At 46.7% G+C, this 27,199-nt stretch overlaps 1 protein-coding gene across 3 annotated transcripts in view; it reads right to left on the bottom strand.

The window, feature by feature from the left end:
• Positions 1 to 1,032: 1,032 nt before the first annotated feature.
• The window catches only part of Epg5 (ectopic P-granules 5 autophagy tethering factor), a 95,339-nt gene continuing 69,172 nt past the window's right edge, over positions 1,033 to 27,199 (bottom strand). For 2 of the 3 annotated variants that reach the window (XM_085833601.1, XM_085833602.1), the window contains 15 exons: positions 25,499 to 25,693; positions 24,222 to 24,435; positions 23,508 to 23,656; positions 22,518 to 22,719; positions 21,879 to 21,951; positions 20,298 to 20,404; positions 18,725 to 18,900; positions 16,633 to 16,818; positions 15,988 to 16,197; positions 15,410 to 15,554; positions 10,567 to 10,809; positions 9,079 to 9,295; positions 7,862 to 8,077; positions 7,590 to 7,704; positions 1,033 to 5,432 (listed from right to left, as the gene is read on the bottom strand). In XM_085833601.1, the coding sequence (XP_085689727.1) occupies positions 5,250 to 5,432; positions 7,590 to 7,704; positions 7,862 to 8,077; positions 9,079 to 9,295; positions 10,567 to 10,809; positions 15,410 to 15,554; positions 15,988 to 16,197; positions 16,633 to 16,818; positions 18,725 to 18,900; positions 20,298 to 20,404; positions 21,879 to 21,951; positions 22,518 to 22,719; positions 23,508 to 23,656; positions 24,222 to 24,435; positions 25,499 to 25,693 (2,631 nt within the window). In that variant the 3' untranslated portion in view covers positions 1,033 to 5,249. Of the gene's footprint in view, positions 5,433 to 7,589; positions 7,705 to 7,861; positions 8,078 to 9,078; positions 9,296 to 10,566; positions 10,810 to 15,409; positions 15,555 to 15,987; positions 16,198 to 16,632; positions 16,819 to 18,724; positions 18,901 to 20,297; positions 20,405 to 21,878; positions 21,952 to 22,517; positions 22,720 to 23,507; positions 23,657 to 24,221; positions 24,436 to 25,498; positions 25,694 to 27,199 lie in introns of those variants that run through there. The other variant, XR_015046075.1, reaches the window with a different exon arrangement.

The raw sequence follows: 27,199 nt of genomic DNA, 5'->3' as shown, positions 1-27,199 counted from the left end.
CCGTGGAGAGCTGCCATCTCCTTTATTAGACTGCCGTACTGCACAGGGCAGCCTCGTGATGGGTTTCCAGAAAGCATATTGAACTAGCCTGTGACCATCTCCTCTGAGCTGTCCCTAGGACCTAGGTGGGATGAGATGTCTGTCCTCTCAAATCTGACCTCTGAGCAGGCTCAGATTGTCCACTGGACAAGCAGGGACCAGAGAGAGACACAAGCAATAGTTGCAGGCATCACACTGGGGACTCTGCTCCCCTCTGGTAGGCCAGGAGGGGAGGGGAGGATCCCAAAGACAAGTTGCTTTTGAGATGGCGCTTCCCACTGTGCTGCACACACCTACAACCTTCTGGTTCTTCAACCCCTTAAGCCCCGTGATTCCCTCTGGAAAATAAAACTGGTCCCACAGGAAGACGGGGAGACATACCCCATACCCAGGCAGCTCTCTCACTGGAGAATCACAAATCCCTGTTAATCCTACGTGGAATCTGCCAATCCTCCAACCACAGCTTGGCCCATTCTAGGTGTATCTTGTGTCCACCACCCTGGGCACTGGGGAGGAACCGCAGCACCCGAACACTGAAGGCAGGTTTCCATGGAAGCACCCGAACACTGAAGGCAGGTTTCCATGGAAGCACCCGAACACTGAAGGCCAGTTTCTATTCCAGACACTCTTGCCTCTCAGAACTCACAAACATTTCTGTTCATCACAGACCTTGGGAGCCTCTGTGCAGCTTCCAAGTCCTTCCTGCACAGGTCAAGGCCACTTTACAGATATTCCAGCCATTGAGGGTTCTTCTGATTCGATGATTTCCTGTCCTTACCAGTTCCTAACTGCACCCCCCTCCCCCCCCCCAACACACATTGAGTTGGAAATTTTCTCTTTGAAACTGGAGGTCATACCAAGGTGGTAAAATATTAAAACAAAACAAAGACCTAGCCATCACCAATCAGCTAACTTAAAAGTTCTCTTCATGTGATTTATGTATGGGAAGCCCTGCCAAGCGGCGTGCTGTAAACAATGACGACAGGCTCAGCATGAGAAATCACAATGTCCTTTATTTGCAGAATTTCACTTAACTAATTCTCACGGCTTCTTCCAGTTTCTCACCATCATTACAAAAGAAAAAAGTGTCCTTTGTACGAGCATGGAAAATACTAAACAGCGAATAAGAAGTAAATATTGCACAATTAAATAAAATAAAATTGGTCTTTTGTTTGTTTTGGTTTTGTTTAGTATAGTATAGAGTTTACTCAGGGCATGGGGAGGGAAGTTGAGAGGGTAGTAGAGAGAGGAGTAGAGAAGTAGAGGCCGGCCATGAGCAAGCAGAGAGAGAGAGGGGGGAGGGGCAAGAGGATGGAGCGAGAAAAAAACTGTGGCTGTAAAGGTCACACTAGCTGAGGTGAGCACGCCACACTACCGATCTCCAATATAAATGACCTCAAACCACTGAAAGCAAGCCTTTCTTCAGTGCTCAGCCGTATTGCATGACACACTGAAAAATGAATTATAACCAACATCAGCACTTTCATTAGTAAAATATGAGCAGTTTTCTTTTCACGTTATCCTCGTGAGGAATCAGGAACCTGTGCAGAGCGAAGGAGACTATGGATAAGCACATGACCTGCTCCTGGCCACACGACTCCTACACAAGTCTGTTTAGGGCCCTGGCTCTAAGAGCCTCACCTAACATGATCAGCTAGTACCTTAAAATGGACGATGAAGTTTAGCTAACTAAAGAGCAGGTACAATTGGAGATGAAGTTCAAAGGGCCTGACCACTGGGCTGACCAAGTAGATGCTCAGTGGAACTCGGGCAGTGACCACTATTAAAGAGGCCTGTGGTTACTAGGTTAACGTGCCAACTACATAGGACAATAGGAACCGATGCTGCCCGAGTGAATGCTAGAACGATTCACTCTGCTTGGCCCAAAGAAGGTAACAGCTCTAGGGCAGGGTCCAGGATAAGGTGACAAAGCACCAGGGATAAAACTGGCAAGGATGCTCTCTCTCCTTGTGAGGATCTGTGAGGGCTGAGCATGCATAGTTCTGGTGCTGCTAACCCCTGGCACAGTAGCATGGACTGACTTGGGCACTTTGCCCCCAAAAGCAGCTTTATCGGACGCCATGCCACGTTTAAAGATGACTAAGGACTCTGGCTACTTAGAGAGGACTAAGGAGATGGGACAGGAGGAATGTCTTGAGGTAACTGAGAACAGGTCCTTCCTGGATGCTCCAGGCAGATCCACAACCAATAGGCAAGGTTATAAGGGACCATTCTCGCTCAAGATATGCAGAACTAGAGGACCCTGGCATAGCCAAGCCTGGTCTGGGAGTGGACTCCAAGACACTGGCCAGGGTTGGGGAGAGGTTGAGGATTGCCACTAAGGGAACGGAGGTATTTATATGTGCCTCATCTCTGCCCACGATCCTAGACACTGGCTTCCTGCTTCAGAAGAAACAATTTTGGGGTTTTTTTTGGGGGGGTGGGTAGAAGAAACAACTTTTAGAAAATACCTTTGAAAACCAGTGTTGTTGGTTTGATTCAGACAAAGCACTTAAACTCACCAGGGCTGGCCTTGGAGGAGAAAGACTGCTGGCTAGTTACAGGGAGAGTCTACATGTCATGTTCACTGACACCAAAAAACAAAAGACACATGAGTGGTGGAGGCCTAACCAGCAAGACACCTGCCCGTCATATTTAGAGACAAGGTAAGTGTGCAGGAGCTTTAGAGATGTGTATGGTGGGGGCTGGCCTTTACAGCCACCATCCCACAGGACCTGCCGTCACCTGTTCCAGTGGGGCTGTAGAGCAAGGAAGGCCGGAGCAACCTCTCCCCTCCCCCCATCCCCCACATGTGCACTCCAAGGAGGTGGGCAATGCCTGGAGAGGCAGAGGCACTTCCGCTGAGGCCAACACTCTCATCTGTTCCTGGGAAGCTGCAGGAGGCTCTGGAGTCTGCGATGGCCACCTTCCATACCGCTCAGCCACGGCCTTGCTTGGTGACAAGGACATCAAGTGCCCATCACTGTCCCTGATGTCATGACTTGCATTCTCAAAGTGAACCATTTTCCTAGCAAAGCCAGGTTTATCTTCCGGTAGCCAGCCAACCAGCCTGTCCACAGGCAGCCTTCTTTGTTCTGAATTATTACATAGTTTTAAAGACAGCCCAGTGCTTCTCATAGAATCTGAGGCAAATAACTCTCAGATGTTAAGCAGGGATGAAAATAGTGGCAATTTTACTGACCAGTTACAAAGCCAAATAAATTTATTATCAGTCATAAAAATCTACATTAGCCTTCAATTCGGATTCATCAGTTACAATCAAAGGTTGATTTTATTGTTTATACTTTTTACAGATAAAATTTACAAATATTATAAACTTTCAAAATTAATTAATTCTCTAAACTGTACACACTATGACTCAAACATTTCACATTCTAGGATATTGGTAACTTGATTCTCCTTGGAGAAAGCACACAAAAAAAGTGTTTCCTGACCACAGAACCACTGGTGTTGTTCAACTGTCTACAGCTTCTAAAATTTTCTTCTATTGGAGAGGGAATGACAGACCTGGAAAGCAGAGAGAAGCAGAAATAAAGATGGCTGAGACAGATTCCTGGACAATGATACTTTGTGCCACTGAATAGGGTCGTCCTTTATCAGTGTTCCAAGCAAGACATGTCTACCAGGCAGACTTGTTCTGTCCAATAAGAAGTTCCTGCAAGCTTCCAAATGCAGGGGAGGGACCCACTAGCTGTATATCCCATCTTTAGTCAAGGCTCTTGGTGGCCACTCATAGATTTTACACAGATATTTCTAGGCCTAAACCCATAAAAAAAAAAAAAAGACGTATTTTAAGCTGAACCTGAAAAACCCATTTGGAGGCATTTTTGAGAAATAAGACTATTCTGACAGAAGTCAAATTAGGAACTCTACAGGGAGCGACATGAGCAGATCTAAAGGGAGCAGAGCATTGTGCCAGACAGGTAATGGGGACTCAGCAATGGCAGAAGGCACGGAGCTACTCACAAAAAGCCAAACTTCTCAGATTGCCGTGACCTGGCCCTTCTCCCTGGACATATGCTCCAGTGTGTCCCTGAGCTTCATCTGATTTACCTAAGGAAGAAGTACAACGGCCCCGGTGTCCCTCACAGTAGGGCCTGCAGAAGCTCTGACTTATAACAAGAGTTGGGAATTCCACCTAAACAGGGCCAATAAAACGCTGTGAATGAGGAGACCCAAAGGATTCCAGTGCCCTGGCGGCTGTGGTCAGTGCTTCTGTGCTCCACTACCAGAACCAAAGACGACACACCTGTACACAGCACAGCTGGCACAGGGCACACTGTCACATCACTTGAGACAAGCTCACTTCCAGAGGACGTGTCACCATCTGTGCTCGCCACTGTGGTCAGGGTTAAGTGGCATGTCTTCTTCATAGGACTCATTTTAATTCAGCTCCTTTGCTCTGTTTGCTGAGATGCTCTTGATACACACCTCACGCTGCCTCAGCCTTGTGATCCTCCCGCTTCAGTCAGCCACCGATGTGCTCAGAGGACAGGCGTGGGCCACCACTCCTGAATTTTTTATTTATTTATTTATTTGGCATTTTTCGAGACAGGGTTTCTCTATATAGCCCTGGCTGTCCTGGAACTCACTTTGTAGACCAGGCTGGCCTCAAACTCAGAAATCTGCCTGCCTCTGCCTCCCGAGTGCTGGGATTAAAGGCATGCACCACCACTGCACAGCTACCACTCCTGAATTAATCCAGTGTATTCTCTCCACTCAAAGAGCTGTAACATAACACTTTAAAGCTGGTGTGTTTCCCAACATTCCAGAAATACAGAATTTTTACATCGGAAGAATACAATGGAGTTCCAAAAGAGGGCTCTTCACACCTCCCAAAGTGGTCAGATCTGGCATTAGGAGTCTTGACCTTTAAACAAGGCAGGGAGACAGAGGTGTAGACATACCAAAAACTCTGTCTGTTGCTCTTAGGGTGCTGACAGGCAAATCCCCAAATGTGAGTGCTCTGTACTCGGGAACGTAGTTGCACTTGTGGAAGATCATTCGCACTAAGATGGCCGCTGGACAGAAGAGGCAAGTGCACCCAGGACGAGCTGATGCCTCCCAGCTGCACCTCAGTCGATTCCAGGCAGACCTGAGCTCTGTGGGAAACTGAGGAAAGACACATGCACAACAGCACGGCTAATGTAAACTCAGGCCAACACGGTGCTCCGAGGGCCTCGGCCTCACTACCGGATGTTGTCCAGGTAATGCACTTCGGGATAGAGGCGGTTGACAAGAAGGGCCAGGAAGCTTTTCCCGTTCTGAAGGCAGTGGCCAGGGTGCCTTATAAACTGGAGAGCGTGCAGTATCTGGTCCTGGTACTCCACATACTGCTTACTGAGCGTCATGGACTCCAGAGCTGTCAGCACCTAGAAGACACAAATGACAGCTGACTTACTCTGAGAATGCGTGCCACCTGACAGCCACATGGCAGCACTTGCCATCACTATGCCGTTCCCTGGGTGCAGTCCAGGAGGCAGGCTTTGGGTGACACAACCAGGAGGTGGTGGAAGAGGCTGCACGCACCCTCTCTGACCTCCGGAGCCTTCTCTCTTATGTGCTGTTATTCCCAGTCTTTCCATGCCAGGCTAGTGTTACCTCCTATCCTCCTTTCCCCCCCCCCCCCAGATGCCAATCCCTTCTCTCCTCAGAGCCCAACAGAAAGCTGCAGGCACCAGCTGCAGCTCACTAGGGGAGAGCACAGCTGGCCACTGGGTTGGACTTAAGTTACACACCATCACAGGAGAGAGAGTGAAATCCCAAACACGGCAGCTGCTAAGTACTGCTGGGAGCAAATGATAAGGTGGCCAAGTTGGGCAGCAACACTCACAAGCCAAGGTCCCCACAGACAGAGCAGACCCAAGGGAGACATGGTCCCACAACCCTCGTCAACAGAAAAATAGAAAGCACTCTCTAACTGTATAGCTTCCTTTTCTCCCTTCTCTCACTGTAGAACAGAGAGAAACAGTGCATGGAGGAAACTAAGCTTCCACACAGTGATCCAAGGAGCTGTGGGCTGTGTCTGCCAGGTGCCCACGCAGTCACCTGCAGGAGTCAGAAGACAATCCCTACTTCCTCCCCCCAGCTCCGAGGACCTCTAGCACTGTGCACACACATGGATTTGCTTGGTTCAGAACAGAAAGAGGGAGATTTTTTTTCTTTAGTAAAGTAAATAAGCTAGAAGCTTAGAAATAAATTACCAAGTCGGCCTAAAAAACCAACTTTTTAAAATAGGATATTTCCCCCATTTCTGTTTTTTTGGGTTGTTTGTTTGGGGGTTTTGGTTATTGTTTTTTTAAAATACATTTAGTCCCTAAATGATCTACTGTAACAGCTGGCCTGAGATTAGTCACCTAAGGCAGCAAGTCCGCAGGGACGTGTCTGGAAGCAGCATCTCAGCTCTAATAGAAGAGGCCGTGTGACCTCAGGCCACAAGCACAGCAGAGTCCTGATGTTCCAGGTCCTGGGCCACAGAGGAGCTGGGGTCTCCTCAACTACACCATATATGAACCTCGCTGACTCCTCAGCTGCCCACAGGGCTCAGCTGCCCAGCCTTGAGGCCTCAGGTGACATCAGGAATGTCAACAGTGGTTTGAGGCAGGGTCTCTCTATGTAGCCCTAGCTGTCCTGAAACACTATGGCAACCAGGCTGGCCTTGAACTCAGAGATCCTCCTGCCTCTGCTCCAGAGTACTGGTATCAGAGGCGCGGGTCACTACACCTAGCTTTTGATCCTCACATGCCCTGGGCTCTGGCCATATACAGACATCCGGCAGAGCGGGAAATGGGAGCAGGCAGCCTGGAGACAGGCCGGCCACGTCTAGCACTAATACCTCCTGCAGTGTGAACTGGACACATTACCTAGAGTCCCGTCCCCTTCTTCCTCCAACCCACCCCCCGGGTCTCTCTCTCCCTCTCCCTGTCTCCTCCTCAGCACCCTGCTCTGGGGCTGTGAAGAGAATGAAGTGAGTAAACTCAACTGGCGAGTGTTGAAAGAGCCGAGCAAGAGCAATTCCTCCAGGACAGCAGCACTCCACCCTGTCAGTCAGGTAGTGAGTGAGGTGAACACAGGTTACAGGAACCAGACCAGGGACCTGTAGGCAGCCATGTGTTCAGTGTGTACTGTAACTTCTCCTAGCTACCATTGGCTGCTTACTCAAGTACCAGTCTGCAGCGGTCACTCTTCAGGTTTATGGAACAGGGACTCCTGCTTGGTTCCATAGGAATCAGCCAACTGTCATTCACGTCCAGTCAGCCATGTGCTGTGCAGTGCCAGTCCTGCCATCAGGAAGCTCACTTGTCACATCCTCCAGCAGCGAACCCTACAGCAGCTTGCCCTGGCCCTGCCTCTTCAGTGCTCTAGCCTTGTACCTAGAAAACTCAGTTTAAGATCTGAGCTGAACACACCAAGGGAACCGGCCCAGAGCTACTGCAGCGTGGCAGGCCTGGAGGGTGCAGGTTAGAGCTGCCACCCCCTTCTAAGGAGGTACACCAGGAAACCCGCAACTTGAAGGCTTTGTCACTGACCTGCTGGGCTTTTGGAGCCAGATGTAACTCAGAGCTGGGCTTCAGACGAATCTGGTCTTCTGCAGGGACCTGAACTAACAGGAAGGCAGCCATGCTTCGAGCAACCACTCGGAACCTCGGGTGTTAATGAAAGGTCAGAGGTAAGAAACTACTAAGGGGAGCACTTTGAAGCCCACCCACCCCCCCATGTCCTACTCCACGCCTGCACTGCACCTCTATCAGCAGCAGCTGCTGTCTGAGGCCCACAGAGAACAGAGCAGGAGCCTCCTTACCTGTTGGACAAGGGTGATCTCCGGCCCAATCCGATGGCCCCCAGAATCCCAGAGCTGAGCCTCTCCTCGGCCATAAGGCTCTGCCTGCTCTGCAGCATGAGCAGGATCCGGATGACGGACTCCGTCAGGACGGAGTCGTTCTGCTCCAACTGAATCAGAGACAGCTGCAGGATTTGATGCCACCACAGAAACAGCTTTGCCTCTTCCTGTGCAGAGCTGGGGGTGGGGGGCGGGGGGGGGGGGGTCAGAGCAAATGAAATGTAAGAATTTTCCCACTCATTTAACAAAAAATCACATTTGAGTTTGGGCGTGGTGACGCATGTCTTTAATCCCAGCACTTGGGAGGCAGAGGCAGGCGGATTTCTGAGTTCGAGACTAGCCAGGGCTACACAGAAAAACCCTGTCTCAGAAAAAAAAAAAAAAAAAAAGAAGGGAGACATTCATTACTCTAAATCATACGCCAGGCAAGGGGATGCTTGCCTGACAACCTGAGCTTGAGCCTCAGGATCCACACGGTGGAAGCAGAGAACAGACAAATTGTCCTGCTGCTACACAGACATACCATGGCTCACATGGACCCACAGGTATATACACACACACACACACACACACACACACACACACACACACACACACACACAAAATAAATAAAAACAAAATTTAAGAAATTACAATTTTAAAAAAAAATGAACCCAAGCCTAATAAGTTAGCAAAACGTTAGTGAAGCAACAGTGCTATAAGAGCCACCATTGAAGCCGGGTGTGGTGGGGCACACCTTTGATCCCAGCACTCGGGAGGCAGAGGCAGGCAGATTTCTGAGTTCAAGGCCAGCCTGGTCTACAAAGTGAGTTCCAGGACAGCCAGGGCTGCACAGAGAAACCCTGTCTCGAAAAAAAAACAAAACAACAACAAAAAAAAACAACAACAAAAGAGCCGCCATTGATGGAACATTTGCACGTCAGACAAGGGCTACATGTTCTCTGTCACCTGGCCCTTTACTGATAAGACCACTGAAGGCTGTTTCCTCAAGAGACTTGTGTGAGAATATATATATATTCTGCTCAAAAAAAAAAAAACCTAGCTCAGCAAGCTCTGAGTCCTTCCCAAGCACACGCTGCTGCCCCTGGAGGCCGTCTGACTTTCACCCCCTGGGCTCTGGGCCTCCCGGAAGCTCGAGTTAAGCAGGTAGGGTTCAGAAGCAGCATGGGCACACACACCTCGGGTACACCTGCTCCAGCCAGCTGCTGACGACGAGGAGCATTTTCATCTCGTTCTTCACCGTCTGCTCACTGTTCAGACACTGAAGCAGGTAGACATAGAGAGTCAGACAACTACCAAGGGCTAAGCACTCCTCCAGAAACTCTTGCATGGTGAGCTCGGGAACTTGAAGGGACACCAGAATGGGGCCCCATCCTAAATTCTGATCGAGGGAGCCTAAGAAAAGAACGCCAAGAGGAAATATCAAGATATACTCATGTCCACAGGAATCCTATGACTGTTTTCCCTTTAGCCTCATGTAAGACATTGTTTCTCAGAGTGTGCATAGAGGCCAGGAAAGTTCGAGGTGAAGCTTCAACCAGAAAGCCACATGCTACTCTATTAGAGATGGGTCACAAAAATGTGGAACTCAGGACTGTGTATCTCTGAACCACCTCTCTCAGTATATGGTGACCATTAGCATCTACAGAGCACCAGAGAGTTTTCACTCGAATCAATGCTTAGACTTTTCTAACAAAGAAATCCAATCTCTCACAGGCATTTCTCCTTACTAAAGCACAGCTCACGTTCTGAGGAAACCATCTTGTTTTTTAGTGACACAAATATACTTGCATCCTGAGTGTTGGGAGGAGTGAAGGTAGGTGACAGTGACATACAGAGCACCTCCACAGGAGGCAGGCGGGCAGACAGCCAGTTATGGGCACATCCTGGAACCTCACTCTGATACACAGTTTACATCTAAACATCAGACTTAAAAAGGGCTGTTCTGAACACTTCTTAATCTCCTTCTCCAGAGTCTAGAGGCAGCAAATAGGAACGATGAAAGGAGGAGGATCAGGGGAAAGTGTCCCTTTTATGACAGCTTTAAAAGTACGGCAGGAGGCCTGCCGTGATGCTCAGGGGTTAGAAACACTCGCTGCTCTTCCAGAGGACCAGGGCTGAATGCCCAGTACCCACAGAGCAGCTCACAATTATCTGTAAGCCCAGCTCCAAGCCATCCAGTGCCCGCTTCTGGCCTATAAGGTACCAGGCACCAATATATTACACATAAAGACATGCAGATAAAACATTAATACACAGAAAATATGAATAAATCAATCTTACTTAAAAGCATGGCAAGGAGAAATAAAAAGATCTCTATGAAAATTCCTTTCACCAAAAGTGGTAAGAAAAAAATGAAATTACTATCATTATTATATGAATTCTGATTTACAGCATTTTTTTAAAAAACTGGCCTTGCTATCATAATATGGCTGGTCTGAAAATGTAAAAAACAAATTAGAAATTTTCTCTCTTGAAACATATAATTGAACCCAAAAGACATGGGCCACATGTTGTGATATTGACTAGCTTTTTATAGAAAACAATCTACTTCTATCACAAATGTAGTATATATAAATGTGTGTGTATGTACGAATGTGTGTAAGGTGTGTGTGTGTCCCTGGAAGCGGCCGGTGTAATGAGAGCAGAAGATGGTGTCCTCTTACTTTCCTTGAAGTACGCCATGATGCAGGCTTCTGTGGTCTCCGCCATGTGGCGGACGGACGCCAGGCTTTGGCAGGCTGCTGTTAAGAGGGGCAGCACTATCAAGCCATGCACTCTTTGGCCAATCCAGGTCCGAATACTGACAGCAAGGAACTCCGCTGTTGGAACAGCCGCATTGTTCATCATCATCAGGACTTCCACAAAGAAGCTGCTGAGGGCCATGTGGCGGGCCTGGCTGTCCATGTCTAAAGGCAAAGACACACACACTCAGACCTCTGGGACAGGGGCGGGAAAGTGGTCATGACAACAACAGTTCTTATCTCGGCTGCTCCCAGGGTCTTCACAGTCCTAGTGTCTGACTGCAAAGGACCAGCAGGAAGGGTCTGGTGATGCCTGAATTTTATGGATAGAATGTAACACACAAACAACTGTAAGAAGGAAATCAGAAACTTCTACAAGTTCCCTGAGTAAAGTATGTGGGAGAAAGACACCTTAGTGAGGAGACATGGGGGTTTCTTCCTGCAGCCCCTCTCCATTCCTTTCTGACACCTGCCAGCCCACAGAAGTGCTCTCACCATGAGGCCCCCAGTGGCCACACTGGGCGGTGGCTCAGGGAAGCTCTCCCTGTCACCCTTCCTGTCCTCTAGTCTGTTTCTCCAGACTCATTCTTAGGCTGCTGCAACCTGTCAGGAGGAGCCCCTCCTTCCACCTCACCTCCGGCTCCTAGGCATTCTCTGCAGACCCTGGCGGATCCCTCGAGCTCTTTCCTGGTTTCCTGCTTCCTTCTCTTCTAGACTAGCTCCACTGTATTGTCACACCCACTGACTCGCAGGAACTCTCTCTACCAGGGACCCCACGGTCACCACACTTGGCTGCGATCCCGAGTGGGCAATGGTAAGCAAAGAGCAAAGCACATGGCCAGCACAGAGAGTAGCAGACAGCCACCCCAAGAAACACCACAAGCATCTTAACTTCCAATACCCAGATCCCAGCACAAAACACAAACATGAAGAGCCAAGATAACATGTATCCTCCAGAAGCCAACAACCCTACTGCAACAGAGCCTGAACAAAGCAATGTAGCTGACACACAGGACAAAAACTCCAAAAGAGCCTTAGAGAGATGATCAATTTCTTAGTGAAGACTGAAAACATAATCAGTTGACTGGAATAATGAAAACAATTCACAGCATGACAACAGAACTTAACAAAGAAACCGAATCACCAGGAGACCCCAGACTATAACAAACAGGAAGTGAAAAGCTGAGGATGAAGAATGTCAGACAAAGCTCAGAGGGAAACCTCCGCAACAGGTTAAACAACATGGAAGAGAGAATTGCAGGTCTTGAAGAAAACGTTGAAGAAATGGATAGCTCAGTCAAAGAAAATGTTAAACCTAAAAAAAAAAGAAAAAAAGAAAAGAGAAAGAAAGAAAATCCAGGAAATCTAGGCCACTATGAAAATACCAAACCTGTGACTAAGTAAGTATAGAGGAAGGGGGGGGGGGGTGCAACTGAGGTAAAAGGCTAGGAAAATATTATCAAAATTATAGAACAAAATTTCCCTAATCTAAAGAAAGAGATTTCTTATCAAGGTACAAGAAGCCTACAGAACACCAAGTGGAACCAGAAAAGAGCTGCCCATGACACATTATAATCAAAACACTAACTGCACGAAGGGAAAAGATCAAATCCCACAGAAGGAACAGCACTAAATACCTGACTTCTCGACGTGAGCTACCAGAGAAAGGTAACCACCCACCCAGCCTCACACTGCTGAGGTTGGATTTGCTATGTATCGTAATGCTAAGCACAGGCCCCCAAGACCTGGCTGCCCCATAGAGAGTCTGCACGTGGACCCAAGTGACTGATGTTATATGACCTTACCCCAAGTTATTTCTGATTTGTAAATAAAGAGGCCTACAGCCTATAGCTGGGCAGAATTAAGATAGGCGGGGCTTGGTGTTCCCGGCCTGGGGTTGGAGGAGATCATGATGAGAGAGAGGTGATGAGGAGGAAGAGAGAGACATGGGTTGGGAGTCAAGAAAGCATGGCCCTGAGGGTTGGCCAATTGGAGTTCAGAGCAGCCCAGGTGAAACATGGTAAGTAATAACTCAGTGTTATAGATAGGAAATGGGTTGTAATAGCATAGAGGGTAGATATCTGCCTAGCTCTAGTGAGGATTAAGGTTTATCGTAAATATAAAGGTCGTGTGTGTGTGTGTGTGTGTGTGTGTGTATGTGTGTGTGTGTGTGTGTGTGTGTGTATGTATGTGTGTGTGTGTGGTGTGTGTGTGTGTGTATCCAGGAACTAGATGGCTTCATCAAAGCCCTCTCCTGGAGGCTGGGGATTTATACAGAAGAGGAGGTGGAAAGTCTCTAAGAGCCAAAGACTGTAGATGACTCCAGGTCGGCAGTGTCTAACACATAGCAGGACTGATGCACACACAATCTCAAAGACTATGTCAGTTCACCTAGACCTGAAGCCAGATGAGGCCCAGCACTGAGAGGAAGAAGTAGCACAAGGCCCCACCCCTAACCCAGAAGCTATTTGCAACTGATAGCCAGAGGAAAATCAGTTTCCTTCAGTGGAGAGCCCCCAGGTATATCACCCATACTCCAGGGCAGGCCCCATGTCCAGGAGGAGTTGGCCAACCCCAAAGGAACTTCATGGGTTTCTTGGTGAGCTTTTTGTTTCATTTTGGTTTGTTTAAGCACTTTCTGTCTTACTGGTTTGTTTTGATTTTTAGTTTGGAGTTTTTGTTTTTCATTTTCAAAGAAAGAATGTAAAGTTGGGTGAGCAGGGGGTGGGGAGGAGTTGGGAGGATTTGGAAAAGAGGACAAAACATGATCAAAACATATTATATAAAAATGTTTAAAGTCAAATAATAAGACATATGCTGAGATGGTAGAAAAAAAGCTTCCCTATCAGAATATGAATAATTAGTCTACATTCTCCAACCTTTGCTCAAAGAAAACATAGAGCACGTGACTCTCAGGCCTCAGCCGTGCACCGCACACCAGAGCTCCGACCTCCATCCTCACTCAGCCCACCACGCTCCATGTTTTGTGGTAATTTACACAAAATAAGGATTATTTAAAATTAAGCATAAGAGTAAGGAAATTCCCCTTTCAAAGTTCCTAATAACAGCTGTTATATCGCCTTAGTTTCAAAACAGTAGACGGACTGAGAATCCCAAGGGGTCTTTCATACGAAGAGGTGGAAACAGACGCTCGCAGGAGAAAACAGCAAGTTTTCATGTCATTTCACAAGAACACTGGCCAGAGGTCACGGGAGTGGAGGACATCACTTTCAAAACAGAAAATGTGTCTCACTGACTGAACAAGCATTGCTTTTAGCTAATTATTTTTAGCTATCTTGAATAAGGTAAGAGGCTAGAACTGCGGCTTGCTTATTTCTCACGACAGGACTTGGTATTCATGTCTGTGAGAATGGTAAGTCCTGCCCACTGACGCAAATTCACTACGTACAGTGTAAAATGGACCCTAACCTGATGTTACTGGAAAAAACTATTTCAAGTCAAAACTTTAAAACAAAAACAAAGAAACACACTTGAGAGTGATAGCTACTGCACGCATGTTTTCATGCATTTCTGAGCATAAACACTCTTGATAATAAAAGCCTCACCTTAGTTTCAGATGAATGCAGAAGCAATTTTGATTTATGATGAGCCTTCTTACAGACAGATCCAAGGCTGCCTCAGCCTCCCTACTCAGGATCAAGGCCAGCAGATAACCTCCCACAAGCTGCACATGATTATTAGCGCCAACGCTGCAGCACGCCCTCGCCAGACTCGACTCCATTACTCTTCCAGGTCTCTCCAGCACACCCTTCCTAGGGAGGGCATCACTAGTCCTCAGCCTTCATGGTTGCCTGTGAGCAACCCTAGCTCCCTCAGCACTGACTGACTTCTTTCCCTTTTGGTTTTCTCACATGAACTCTTCAAGAACAATAGGATGAGCTCACACTGCCCATTCTCACACAGGAGGGTGCCTTGAGCTTCCATGTGCTTACAGGGGCTCTCCTTAGGCTTCCATGTCAGACAGGTCCTGGGTCTTGATGGTTCTTCTCTCAATCTTCTAATGCTGCGGCCCCATAACACACTTCCTCATGGTGTGCTGACCCCAACTGTAAAATTATTTCATTGCCACCTCATAACTGTCATTTTGCTACTGTTATCACTCATACTGTAAATATCTGATATGCATGATGTCTGATATGTGACCTCTGTGAGAAGGTTATATGATCCCCAAAGGGGCTGCCCCACAGGCTGGGGACTGCTGCTTTAGCCCCTCCTGAGTGCCCTGTCCACCTTCATCAGGTCTCTCTCACTCTTCATTTCCAGCCTCAAACTTCCTTATCTTTTTACCATTCTACCAAAAATTAATTATACACACACACACACACACACACACATATATATATTTTATTGAGCATTCTTGGTTACTTTCAGCAGACATAACTGTCAGGCTGTCTACCCTACTCACTGGCTCGTGACAAAGCGCTCCATATTAAAGGTCTTAACAAACCAGCAGGTGACTCGGAATTTCTGACAGCTGACCCGCAGATCTCCTGTCACCTACATCTTTTATTGTGTTTATGCAGCTTTCACTTCAGCCCAGGTCACTTCAATGCGCATAGGGGAGAGTCAACCTCTCCCCAGTTGTAACCCTGCCGCCTCCCCCCAGGGGCTGGCCCTGCTGTCCAAATCACTGAAGGTCTGGATCGGGAATATGAGTCCTTGACCGGCCTTCTCAGCTCACAGAGTCTAAGACAGAGAAAGAATCACTGTCTACACGAGTCTACGGTTTCCACTGGTCACTTACCGGGTGGGTTAAAGATAATGATATCATCCAACAGCTTAGATATTTCCTGCTCCAGTGCTGGGAAGGTGATTTTTCCAGTCTGTTCCAAGGCACTGAGAAACTGAACCATCTGATGGGTGAAAGCCTGACATTTTGGAACTATGTCCTAACAAAAAAGGGAGGAGGGTGGGAGAATCGTCAAATGAATCTGAGCAGGAAATGTTAGCTGGATTATTAGGGACCACAGCGTGGCCCTTGGGCAGTAGAGGACAGACAGCTCAGGAAGCTACAGAGGACCTCTACTAGATGCCCAAAAGATGTGTCTGTGGCTATGCCACTCTGCAGGCTAAGACACTGTGATTTTAAAGCTCGCCACCTGCTGTTTCCGACCCCCCCCCCCCCCGACCTCTGGTCAGCCTGGGTCCTTGCACTTAAATGAGAAGTTGGACAAAGGACCCAGGAGGCTGTGAGCACACAGCAGCACACACCCCAGCTTCCTCTGCGGAGGGAGTCACAGAGTCATGGCTAACCATCCTTGCACATATCTGACTTCTGAGCCTAAATAATGCCCCACCTTTTAAACTACATTTCTAACTTACCACAGGCTTCCGGCCGTCAGCATGAACAGAAAGCCCTGCAGACACTTTTAGCAGCTTAACTATCAGTTCCGAGGCACAATCATTTGCCAGGACGACGGACGGTGGGTAATGACTGCTGAAATAACCCAGCACACTCTGGTATGACACAAGGTCCACAAGATGCCATGAGAGTGAGCTTGTCTGTCCAAGGAGACTCAGTAAAGGTGAATCCTGAAAATGGAAGACAAATTGTTTTAAATTCATTTCCCTACAAATCTATGTCTCTAGTGACTCTGTGGGGGAGAACAGCTATGGTAAAAACAGAAAAGGAACCGAGGAAGGAGGTCCTCAAGTTTGCACCAAGGGAAGGCGACAGCCAAGGTCACAGCAAAGGTCACAGGTAAGATTGACAAGAACTCAGAGGAGCTCTGTAGTACACAGCAACACTGACTTCAAGAAAAACGCAGCAGTCTGAACTAAAAATACATAACTCTAATTCAGTGAGGCTCCCTTGATTATTTAGAACTAGAATGTGAGCTATCCAGGAAAGCGAGCAAGCAGGTGAGGGTCCAGCTTATGTGACGAGTTACGGAAACATCTGAAAAGATCATCAGGAGACAACGACAGGCTAAGAAGCCAAAGCTCATCCCAGACCCCTAGACTTACTGTCTCATCAACGAGCTGAGCCTCCTTTGCTAGTAAAACCATCATGAAAAGGAGGCAGACAGCCATGCTCTGGGTTTCGGGAAGGGGGCTGGGATTCCAGGCGTCAGACAGCACACTAACCCAGTTGACTCTGCAAAGTACAGACCCCAAAAACAAGAAACAACTCTTGGGGCTTCCACGTTCCACCTGAAGTGAACAAACAGCATTAGTTGTTTAATAGATCTTGAAAATGGAAATAATGACGTTATTATGGGAAGTATTTCCCATTTTTACACATTTTTATACATATTTTTCCTCAGATGGTAAATATTCGCTGATAATCTCTATTATGTAAACTCAAGTTAAGGTCAGCACTTCCTCTCAGGGCAAGCATACATGTGCATTCCTGAGCTTGCACATTGGTACTGCACTGCCTGCTCTAGAATTCTAAACAGAAGAATGACCTTCTGACCCCAACCCCCACCCGGTGGACGCCCCTGACACCGAGCCCATGGACCTGCGACTGTCGGGACCTCGGGTGAGCTGGAACAGGGCAAGCAGAGCTCTGCTAGTCAGCAGTTCTCCAATCTCAGAACCCCTGCTGGCTGGCACACCCAAGCCGCTGACTTCCCAGGTATGGAGTTAGAAGTAGGCTGTGCACACTCCCTTCTGATGCTCATCATGTGGTCCCTGTGACCACACTTAGGGAATTACCACATAGGGTATAAAATATTAACGTGAACTTCCAACATGATACTGCATTATAAATATCTCCACATGACTGGTCTTTAAAATCTAATGCCTAAACTCTAGTCAGAGGTTTTCTTGGGGGTGTACTTTAAGTACCTAATCAATCTGAAAGTCTTATTTTATGGCCTACTTCAGTATTTCTCATTTGTTTATCTTAATAAATAGAGTGCTATAAATTTCTCTTTGAGGATTAATATTAAAAGCTCCATTCTACTTATAAAACAATGAGAGTAGAGTCTGGTGGTGACTCACACCTGCTCCCTCTTGGAAGATATTTCTTTATCCTTTTATAATCTGTTCTCCAACCTTGCCATCAGCCTTGCAATTTAGAGACTCCCAGCTTCTGGGCAGGTCAAAGCTATCTAATCCTTAAAGTAAACTCTTAGAGACAGAATCTACATCATTCCTTGACAGGCTACCCACAGTTTAATTGGCCTTCCACGGCATCCCCTCAGTTAAATGCTGCCTTACAGGCCATTAAGCCAAGGTTCTCTCACATGTTGATGAAGTATCTAGTCAGGACCTGCGGCTCAGCTACTCCACAGGACCAGCTTCCTTGGCGCTCGAGCGGCTGCCTAGAGCAGTACTAGGTAGGGCTTCACAAGAAATGCCGGAGGCTCCAGTACATTTTACTAATCATTGTAAATTATTGTGTCTTAGTGATCATCATAAATAATTACAGATCTGTATCAACTAAAGCCCTGAAATGACTCAACGGTAATAAGTATGACATTAAGGAGAAAACACAAACCAACTGGTGAATAATGAGCAGATGGGGTGGAGTGACCATGCAAGCCACTTCCCCTCGGGTTCCCAAGAGGAAGGGAGGCACCACCTCTGCCCGCTGCTGAACTCACCCGAGGCTCCAGGAACTGTGGCCCTCTGTTGCAAAGGCTCACATGCACATTGCTTGGCCCATCCTTCAGATTATTCTAGGTCCTTCTTTGATCATGATGTGTCATTGATTGCCACAATGACTTTATCTCTTACAATCTAATTATTCAGTTGCACAACTGCTGAGATCAACTTGAAGTTTGCTTACAGACAGATTCACATTTTCTGCCATATGACACTCACTAGTAGTTCTAACAATTTTACCCTCGAAAACTAATCACTACCCAGGATTGAGCAAGCTTCGGTTGGTAAGCCAGGGACTCACACAGTTATTTCTAAAGCTAGATGATAACAACCTAGCAGAGCCAAAGTCCTTCCTCTGGGTTTTAAAATCAGCTTAAGAGATGTTCTCAATCATCCATCAACACAGCAACAGAATGCCCACAGGCTGCTGCTTGCCACAATGTGTACTAGAATGTGACACAGAAATGTGCCCACACTGAAGAGGAGACACCATCAAGGGTCGAACCTTGAAGAAGGCCTCCATGAGCCTCTGGTCAGGGTGCAGGTCCTTCCACTCCAGTCTCTGGTATGCACTGTGGAAGGCATAGAGAATGAACTCCGGCATCTTGGGTGCTGTGCATGTTTCACAGTAGTGCAGCAGGTGCAACCGCAGGGCTCCCTCATCGCCTGGCAACAGCCTGTCTACAATTTTAAAAGAAAATACAGCTCAAAAAAAAGGAGATGGAAGAAAAAGAAATGCTGAGCTTAAAAGTCTAAGATTCTCAAAGTGATTAGTGTTTTCTTCAAAACTTCTAAACAGCTTTTAACCCAAGTCCATATCTACAGCATGTTGCCCTCACAGGTCTCCAATCTCACCCCATTAGTGCCTCTTTCTTCATTTAGTATCTTGAAAGAACTCCTCCAAAGAAAATATTCCAACATTTCAAAAAAAAAAAAAAAAAAAAAAAAAACCACACACAAAACATAAAAATGACCCACAAGTGCATAAAAAATGCTCACTATCACCAACTATCAGAGAAATGTAAAATTAGGCAGGACAGGAGCAGGCAAGGTGGCTCAGCAGCTAAAGGTGCAGCTGCTGAGCATGGCAGCCAGAGGTGGGTTCCTGGAGCCACAGGGTGGGAGGAAGGCAACTTCCACCTTCCACAAGTTCTCCTCCAGACACATCAATCAACCAACTTTCCTCTCTCTCTCTCTCTCTCTCTCTCTCTCTCACACACACACACACACACACACACACACACACACACAAATTAAATCATGATGAATTCACTTCACATTGGCTTTTTAATTCATTTTTATTTTATGTGGCTAGGTGTTTGTCTAGCATGTCTATGCGCCGCATGTGTGCAGTGGCCACAGAGGTAAGAAAGAGGTGTTAGATTCCCTGGAACTCAACAGATGGCTGGGAGCCATAATGGGAGTGCTGGAATTTGAGCCCAGGTTCTCTGAAGAGCAGCAGTGTCTGAACTCCTGAGCCAATTCTCCAGCCCTAGGATTCCTCTCAGTAAAAAGATGAGAGCTGAGAAGGCGGCTCAGTCAGTGAGGCTGCTGTGCAAGCACAGAGCCTGAGCTGAGACTCACACCACCACAGAAAGGGAGGTGAGGGCAGTGTGTGCCTGCGACCCAGAGCTGAAGAGCTGCTCCCAGCCACCTGTGCAGCTGGCTAGCCAGACAGTCTAACCAACACAGACAGCTTCAGTCAGGGTCCCTGTCTTACAGACAAAAAGTAGAAAATGACAGAGGCAGATGTCAACACAGGCCTCCACATATCTACATGAAGGTGTAAGCATGAAGAAGCACATGAAGAAGGGAATAGGAAGGAAGTGGGAAACAGCAAGGAAAAGAACTTCCACGTCTTACTGGGTTAGAGTACCAACTAGTCCTGTTGTTATGGAAACCAGCGAGGATGCTCTAGAGTATAGCTGGTAGTATGCAATAGTCAACGGACTATCTGTGGAACTCAGAAACCTCTCGTAAAAGACTGGAGCAGAGGCCTGTCTCCTGTCTGCTTCTTTGTCTTCCAGTGACAGTGAAGAGGAAGGCACAGGAAGCAGGCACCCATGACACCTTCCTACCTTTAAAACTCGTGTGCAATGAGCCGACACAGTCAGAAAAGAGCTGCACGATGCTGGAGGCCACCGCAGTGTCACTCTCCAACCACGGGTAATGTCGCTGGTGGCTACTGTAGAGGAAAAGAAAATCATGCTTCAGAAATGAAACTGCACAGGACAGCATTAGGTCTCAGACCAGTAGTTGTCCAAGGCGCTAGCTATGGAGCCCAAAGTACACTCGGTGCCCTTCAAAGCTCCAAGCGCAACAGCAGCCGCTAGCTGCTTCTCCCTCCTCTACCTCTGGGCCAGCACCACCAACACCTAGACGTGTGCTCATGGAGGACACAGAACAGCTTGTAGGCTCTCTCTTTCTACATGTGAGCTCCGGGGACTAAACTTAGGGCTTCAAGCTCGGAGGCAAGTGCCTTTCTGAACACACTGTGCCATTTTGCCAAGCCAACAATAATTTACCTCTACTCAGATCATGAACAAAAATGAAATAAAATTCATGTTAACAAACAAATGACTTAAATTTACCACAAGAGGTAACCAAAGAACTTTTTTCCTCTTTGTGTGTGCGCCTCCATGCTTGTACATGCGTACATATTTGACCAAAAAGAGGACGACAGACTCCCTGGAGCTGGAGTTACAGGTGTCTGTGAGCCACCTGTCATAGGTGTTAAGAACTGAACTCCAGTCTTCTGCAAGAGAAGCGAGCATTCTTAACTACTGAGCCATCTAGCCCTCACAAAGAACTCCTTTATATGAAACTGCCTCGCATCTAGAAAGTTCAATATCAATAAGCTCCATAATTGTAGAAATTAACAAACTGTAAACCTATTATGAAGCCAGTCCCTATACAGCTCTGAAGCTAACGTTGTATTCAAAGACTGTCTTCCAGGAAAAGCAAAGCTCCACAGCCCAGGTTTCTCTCATGTGCTCCTGGGTAGCACAGAACCTGGACACAACGACCTGAAGTCAGGCCCCACTTTGGCAATCATGAACCAGCTAGGAGACTTGAGTAAGGCATTAATGTTTCAAAGGACACTTTATAAACACGGCATTTGCCCTGCTGTCATTTCTATAGACCTAGGTTCATCTAGCTTATTTGTAAGCTTATAGAGCAGTTGCCCGCAGCACCACTGACAGCGTCTTTATGGCTCTGTATATTCTACACGCTTGTGAATCAATGCTTTTCTTTAACTGCAGAGTTACCTGACTAAGGATTCATTCCCAACCCATTAATTTGATATATTACTTAATTCCAAAAATAGCTAAGTTCACAGAAAATGCTGAGACCAATATTTATAAAGCTACTTTATAGAGAAAAAAAAGAACATTTTTTAAGTATACAAACACATTCAACTTCCTTACTGTGGAAAACTGGAAATTAGTGTTTCACTTTGTTGCAAAATGAATATTAAGAAAACAACACTAATTACCCAAATGAATTACATAAATTAAAATGTCTTGACTTTATTTATCAATTTATATGTCACTACTTTAAAATTCAATCTGTGAAATCATCACGACCTATATTAAGCATCATTAGGACTTTAAGTAAATAGACTTCAAAGAGTCATCTGAGTACATGGAGCCCTTTACCTTTCCGAGTCCTCTAAAACCAGGATCCAGGGCTTAAAGAGTTGGATGATCTGCGCGTGCAGGGACCTCAGCACTGAAACAGCACAAGCGTGACAGACAGGCGTAAGGAGCTCATCGGTTACATTGTTACATTTTACCCTACTCTCCGGCCATCGGTTACATTGTTACATTTTACCCTAAATGTGCGGAGACCTGCTCCTCCCTGTCTGTGCTAGCCATTGCTGATACAGAAGCGGTACAGTTAGTACAGCCATGCATGCTTGTCTCTTCATTTGTTACAATGACCTGAGTTTAATTTTTACAACACAGATAATTATATAATGTACATTTTCCAAGATAAATGCTTTCTATTCAGACCATAATGATAACAACTAGCTAAAGGACAGGAAGAGGGGTGGACAACAGATACACACCTCTTTGCACCCCACCCCCAGCCCACCAAGGCGGGGCCCAGACAAGCTACAGCAAGCATCTTCTATTCACTGTCAACTACTGTAGGTATGGTGAGTATAAGGGCTCACCCCTGTTCCACATGTTCCTATTGCATTTCCTTGACATTTGAGAGGAATCTCTTGACACATCTACTTCCAGCCCCTTCTACAGAAGGCAGCGCTTCTCCACACACTCAACGCACACTACCTTCTTTGCTGCTGGCAGTTGGGTCCTGGGACAAGGAGGCTATTTCTAAGTCAGTCAGCCTTTTCACAAGGTATCCCAGAAATGTCTTCACATCAGCCATGTAAGGACTCCACTTTGAGAATAATCCAAAGCTTTTAAAGTCCAACTTGGAGAGCCGCAACTTATAAAAGAAGTCAGAGAGCCACTGTACCGTCTCTGTTACCTAGAAGAGATGGCCGACCAAACCTGCTCACTGACTGTCTGCTGGAGAGTGGCACTCTTCCCCACTCCCTCTCTTCTTCCTGTTGCTGGAGATGAACCTGAGAACCATGAACAGCAGGAAAGCACCCACCCCAAGCCAGGCCTTCAAGCCTATAGCACAGTGCCGTGACAGACTGCAAAGGGAATATAGGGTTTTGACAGAACTACAAAAAGACAGAAAAAAACAAAAAGTAGGTTGAAAACCCTAAAGCAATGGAACTTCTATTTCAAATAAATTCTCACATTTTCCTTATTTTTGAGGTTGTTTTTGTTTACTTCTTTGGTTTAGGTGGTGAGGTCTCACAGGCAAGCCAAGCTGGTCTCAAACTCAAAAGGCTTGAGCCTCCTGATCTACAACTGCAGCGGTGTGTGCCACCATACCTGTCTTCAGTTATGTTCTTATGTGAAGCCACCACAGATAAAGCTGATAAGACTGAAGGGCTCTGTGGGACCCTGGTGGTCTCAGGGATGAATCAGATGACCTTAGGTGGGACAGAAGGTTTCTACAGGGGGAACGCTTGTGTTGCTCTGTTCAGATAGGGATAGAACTACATGCAGGAACACAAGAGAAAAGCAGTCTAGGCAAGGGACAGTGGAAGCAAAAGTGAAAGAAAACCATGGAGCTCTTACATGAACACACACAAAACAGAAAACAAAAACACCAGCTTTTAAATGTGCTCCAATTGCTTAAAATTTCACAGCGAGGGAAATGGAAAAGAACACACAACTGTCAGAGCAAAAGCCACACACCTGCTTGTCTGACAGGAGAACACCAGAGGCACTGTGAAGCCCAGAGCTCTCCACAGACGCCGCTCCCTGCTGGCTGCTTGGGGCATAGCAGCCCAGGGCTCTCAAAGTGGCTTTCCAGCACTCGGGACTCAGCAGCTGCTCTGCAGAGCCTGGAGAAAGAGAGACAGCAGGTCTGTTTTTCCCAAATCACTTTTACAACTCGAATCAAAAAACATGTGTGCTTTACAAAGTGGTGGTGGTGGTGACTGTGACAATGATGACAATGATGACAATGATGACAATGATGGTCCAAACCAAATTTTTAGGGATCCGAGTTATAAGAAGATCAAAGTAAAGAGACAACAAAAGTGACTTAAGTGGGAGTGAGCGCCGCTGAAGCCACTGAAGCCGCTGGACTGGAAGGTGAGGGCAGGGGTGACTCTACCCTCCTACAGTGATTGGGAAATTTTATTAATGTGAGTGTGGTGTGTGTGGTGTAGTGTGTGTGTGTGTGTGTGTGTGTGTGTATGTACACATGCGTGCGTGCGTACATGTCTCCTTTCACCATGGTTTCTAGGAACTGAACTCTGGTCATCAGGCTTGAGGGGCAAGCACTACCTGCTGAGCCATCCCTCTGGCCTCATCTTAACATGTTTAGATGGCACCCGTGGAGCGGTAACTGCTATCTACTGCTCACTGAGGTCTTCTCCATCATGACCGCATGAAGACACTTACTCTGCACCAGCAGCCTGAGGACGTCACTGTACTGGTCAGGGAACTGGTAGAGGAGGAGATGAGTCCAGTGCTTGCAGAAAAGATTAAATGGCATCAGAATATCTTCCTCTGGTTCAAGGCCCCAGGCAGTGAGTGCCAAGTGAATGGACTCCAGGAGCCTGGTGCGGTCAGACAGAGGCGGCTTAGTGCTGTTTAACCACTGCTGAATATCGAACTAAAAAGAAACAGAAACAAGAAGCCATTTCATTTATGTTAGAAAATTAGATGCAGCAGAGAGGTCTGTGCAAATTTTAAAACCAAAGACGGCCTAGCAGCACCTGTCCACTACACAGCAACTACAATGTGCGTGGAGAAGAGCGACGGGCACCACGAAGCCATCGTCACCACTCACTCCCTGAGCTCGGAGGGAAAACCATCAGAGCCTCTACCTCCTCAGTGTCAAACTTTTCTCGGGGTGGGGTAAGGCCGAGATCAGAAATACAACACTCACCTTGAACATTCACAGCCCTAGGTTTGACACCTAGCACTGCAAACAAAACCAAACAAGAACAGAAACCCTCCACTGACCGCCAGTTCACTACGGATGTACAATTCCACTCTGTTTATAGAATTCTACACTTCCTTCCCACACGGTCCCTCTGAGGCCTGGCCCCTCCCGTGACAGTGTCAGAGCCAAGCAGCACTAAGAGCTTATGTAGCAGCCATGGTTCTGCTGACACAGTTACCTACCTAAGCTTATAAAACTTCAGACTGCTGGAATCTCCCAATTTTCTGTACTATAAAATATATTCGCCTCTGCTATGGACTGCTGTTAGTCTCTTAGCCCTAAGAAGTGCCAGAGTCCCACTGCTTCATCGGTGTCATGGATGAAGAGCTGAAGCAGAGCTGACAGTCTCCACTACTTAAGTCACTGCATGCTCTCAGAGTCTGCTACTCAAAAAGAGGACAAGGGAAGCTCACTTAGACTGGGCTTATTCAAAACATGAGAGTCTGACACATTATAACTCGCAGATCAAACAGACATAGTTACAGATTCAAGATAATTAAGTTTAAAAGGATTATTAAACTCCTATTAGGAATATTTCATGACTGTACTAAGCTTTTAAAGAACGCCTGGGATCTGATCCTTTGGGGAGTCACACTATGTGCAATGAGACTGTCTATACAGTACAGCCAGTCATGCAGTATGTACAGGACTCGTGACCAATCTCCGTGGCTCTGTGGTCCGGAAGTCGGCAGCCGTTTCTGACGCTGCCCAGGCGACCATGAGCGAGCACCTTGGTGAGAAGCATGAAGATCACGTCGCTGTTGTCCTCTCGCAGACAAGTCACCACTCTCTCATACAGCTGGATGAACTCGGTGGGTGCAGCATTGGGCGTGAAGAAAGGAGACAGCAGCGAGCAGAGCCGCCTGTTCTTCAGGATGGTCTGAAGCAGCTTCCTGCACTCGGACTTAGTGCCGCTAATAAACACCTGGCGAAAGAAAAGAGAAGTGGGCCCTCAATTTCCCCTTTCCTCTTATCTTAAGCAGTCAGTCTTCAAGGGCACTAAATAAGGTGAAATAATTTTTTATAAACAAAAATATAAAATAAAAAGATATCACAAATAATGTACCTTTAATCCTAGCAGTAGGGAAGCAGAGGCAGGGGGATCTCTGTGAGTTTGAGAACAGCCTGGTCTACATAGTGAATTCATTGTTATACAGAGCTAAAAAGTGAGACCCTGTCTCAATAATAATAATAATAATAATAATAGTAATAATGAAAATACTAAATTAATGTGGCTCAAAGGCTAAAATGCACTAGAATCTAAGCGACTAAGCAGCACCGGTTAGGAAGGTTTTGCTAATGTTGATCACAACAGAAGTAACAACAGGCAGGGCTCATGGTATGGCTATATTAAAATTTTAACTTCAGTAAGACAAAAGAATCATAAAATGAAAGAAAAGTGAACTAGAAAAATATATTGTTTTCTAAGCACTAGCTAAAAATCATCCAAAGAACTCTTTCAATCAAAACCCAAAAAATGTACAAAGGAAATTAATCAGCACACACACAGCACAGTCACATACACACACACTCACCCACATATGCACACATACTCACATACTCACTCTCACATATACACACACACTCACACACTCACTCACATATACACACACACTCACACACTCACTCACATATGCACACACACTCACACACTCACCCACATATGCACACATACTCACATACTCACTCTCACATATACACACACACTCACATACTCACTCACATATACACACACACTCACACACTCACTCACATATGCACACACACTCACACACTCACCCACATATGCACACATACTCACATACTCACTCTCACATATACACACACACTCACACACTCATTCACATATACACACACACTCAACACACTCACTCACATATGCACACACACTCACACACTCACCCACATATGCACACATACTCACATACTCACTCTCACATATACACACACACATACTCACTCACATACTCACTCACATACGCACACACACTCACTCACATATGCACACACACTCACATACTCACTCTCACATATACACACACACTCACATATGCACACACACTCACATACTCATACACTCTCACATACACACACACACACACACACACACACACACTGCCAATAAGCACATCAAAAGGCACATAATTAGAAAGAACTTGAGCTGCAGCGAGCTGGGGAAACAGCTTGGGAAAGGAATGCAGGCTACGCAGGCCTGAGGACCTGTGTCTAATCCTAGCATCCACAGGAAGTGCCAAATGTAGCAGCTACACATGTGCGCCTGAGACTGACAGAGGCTGGGGGTGGAGACATGAAATCACAAGGTGACCAGCCTAACTTGACAGTCAGCGATAGAACTTGTCTCAAGTCAGGAAGTGATCAAGCTCTAGCCTCCATGCACACACATACATACACACACACACACACACACATG

This window comes from Mus caroli, unplaced genomic scaffold (genome assembly GCF_978045245.1).
Source record: "Mus caroli unplaced genomic scaffold, Mus_caroli_1 scaffold_19, whole genome shotgun sequence".
NCBI classification, from domain to species: Eukaryota; Metazoa; Chordata; class Mammalia; order Rodentia; family Muridae; genus Mus; species Mus caroli.
Note: the sequence above shows the minus strand (reverse complement) of the source record. Positions and strands in the feature narration are given on the sequence as shown.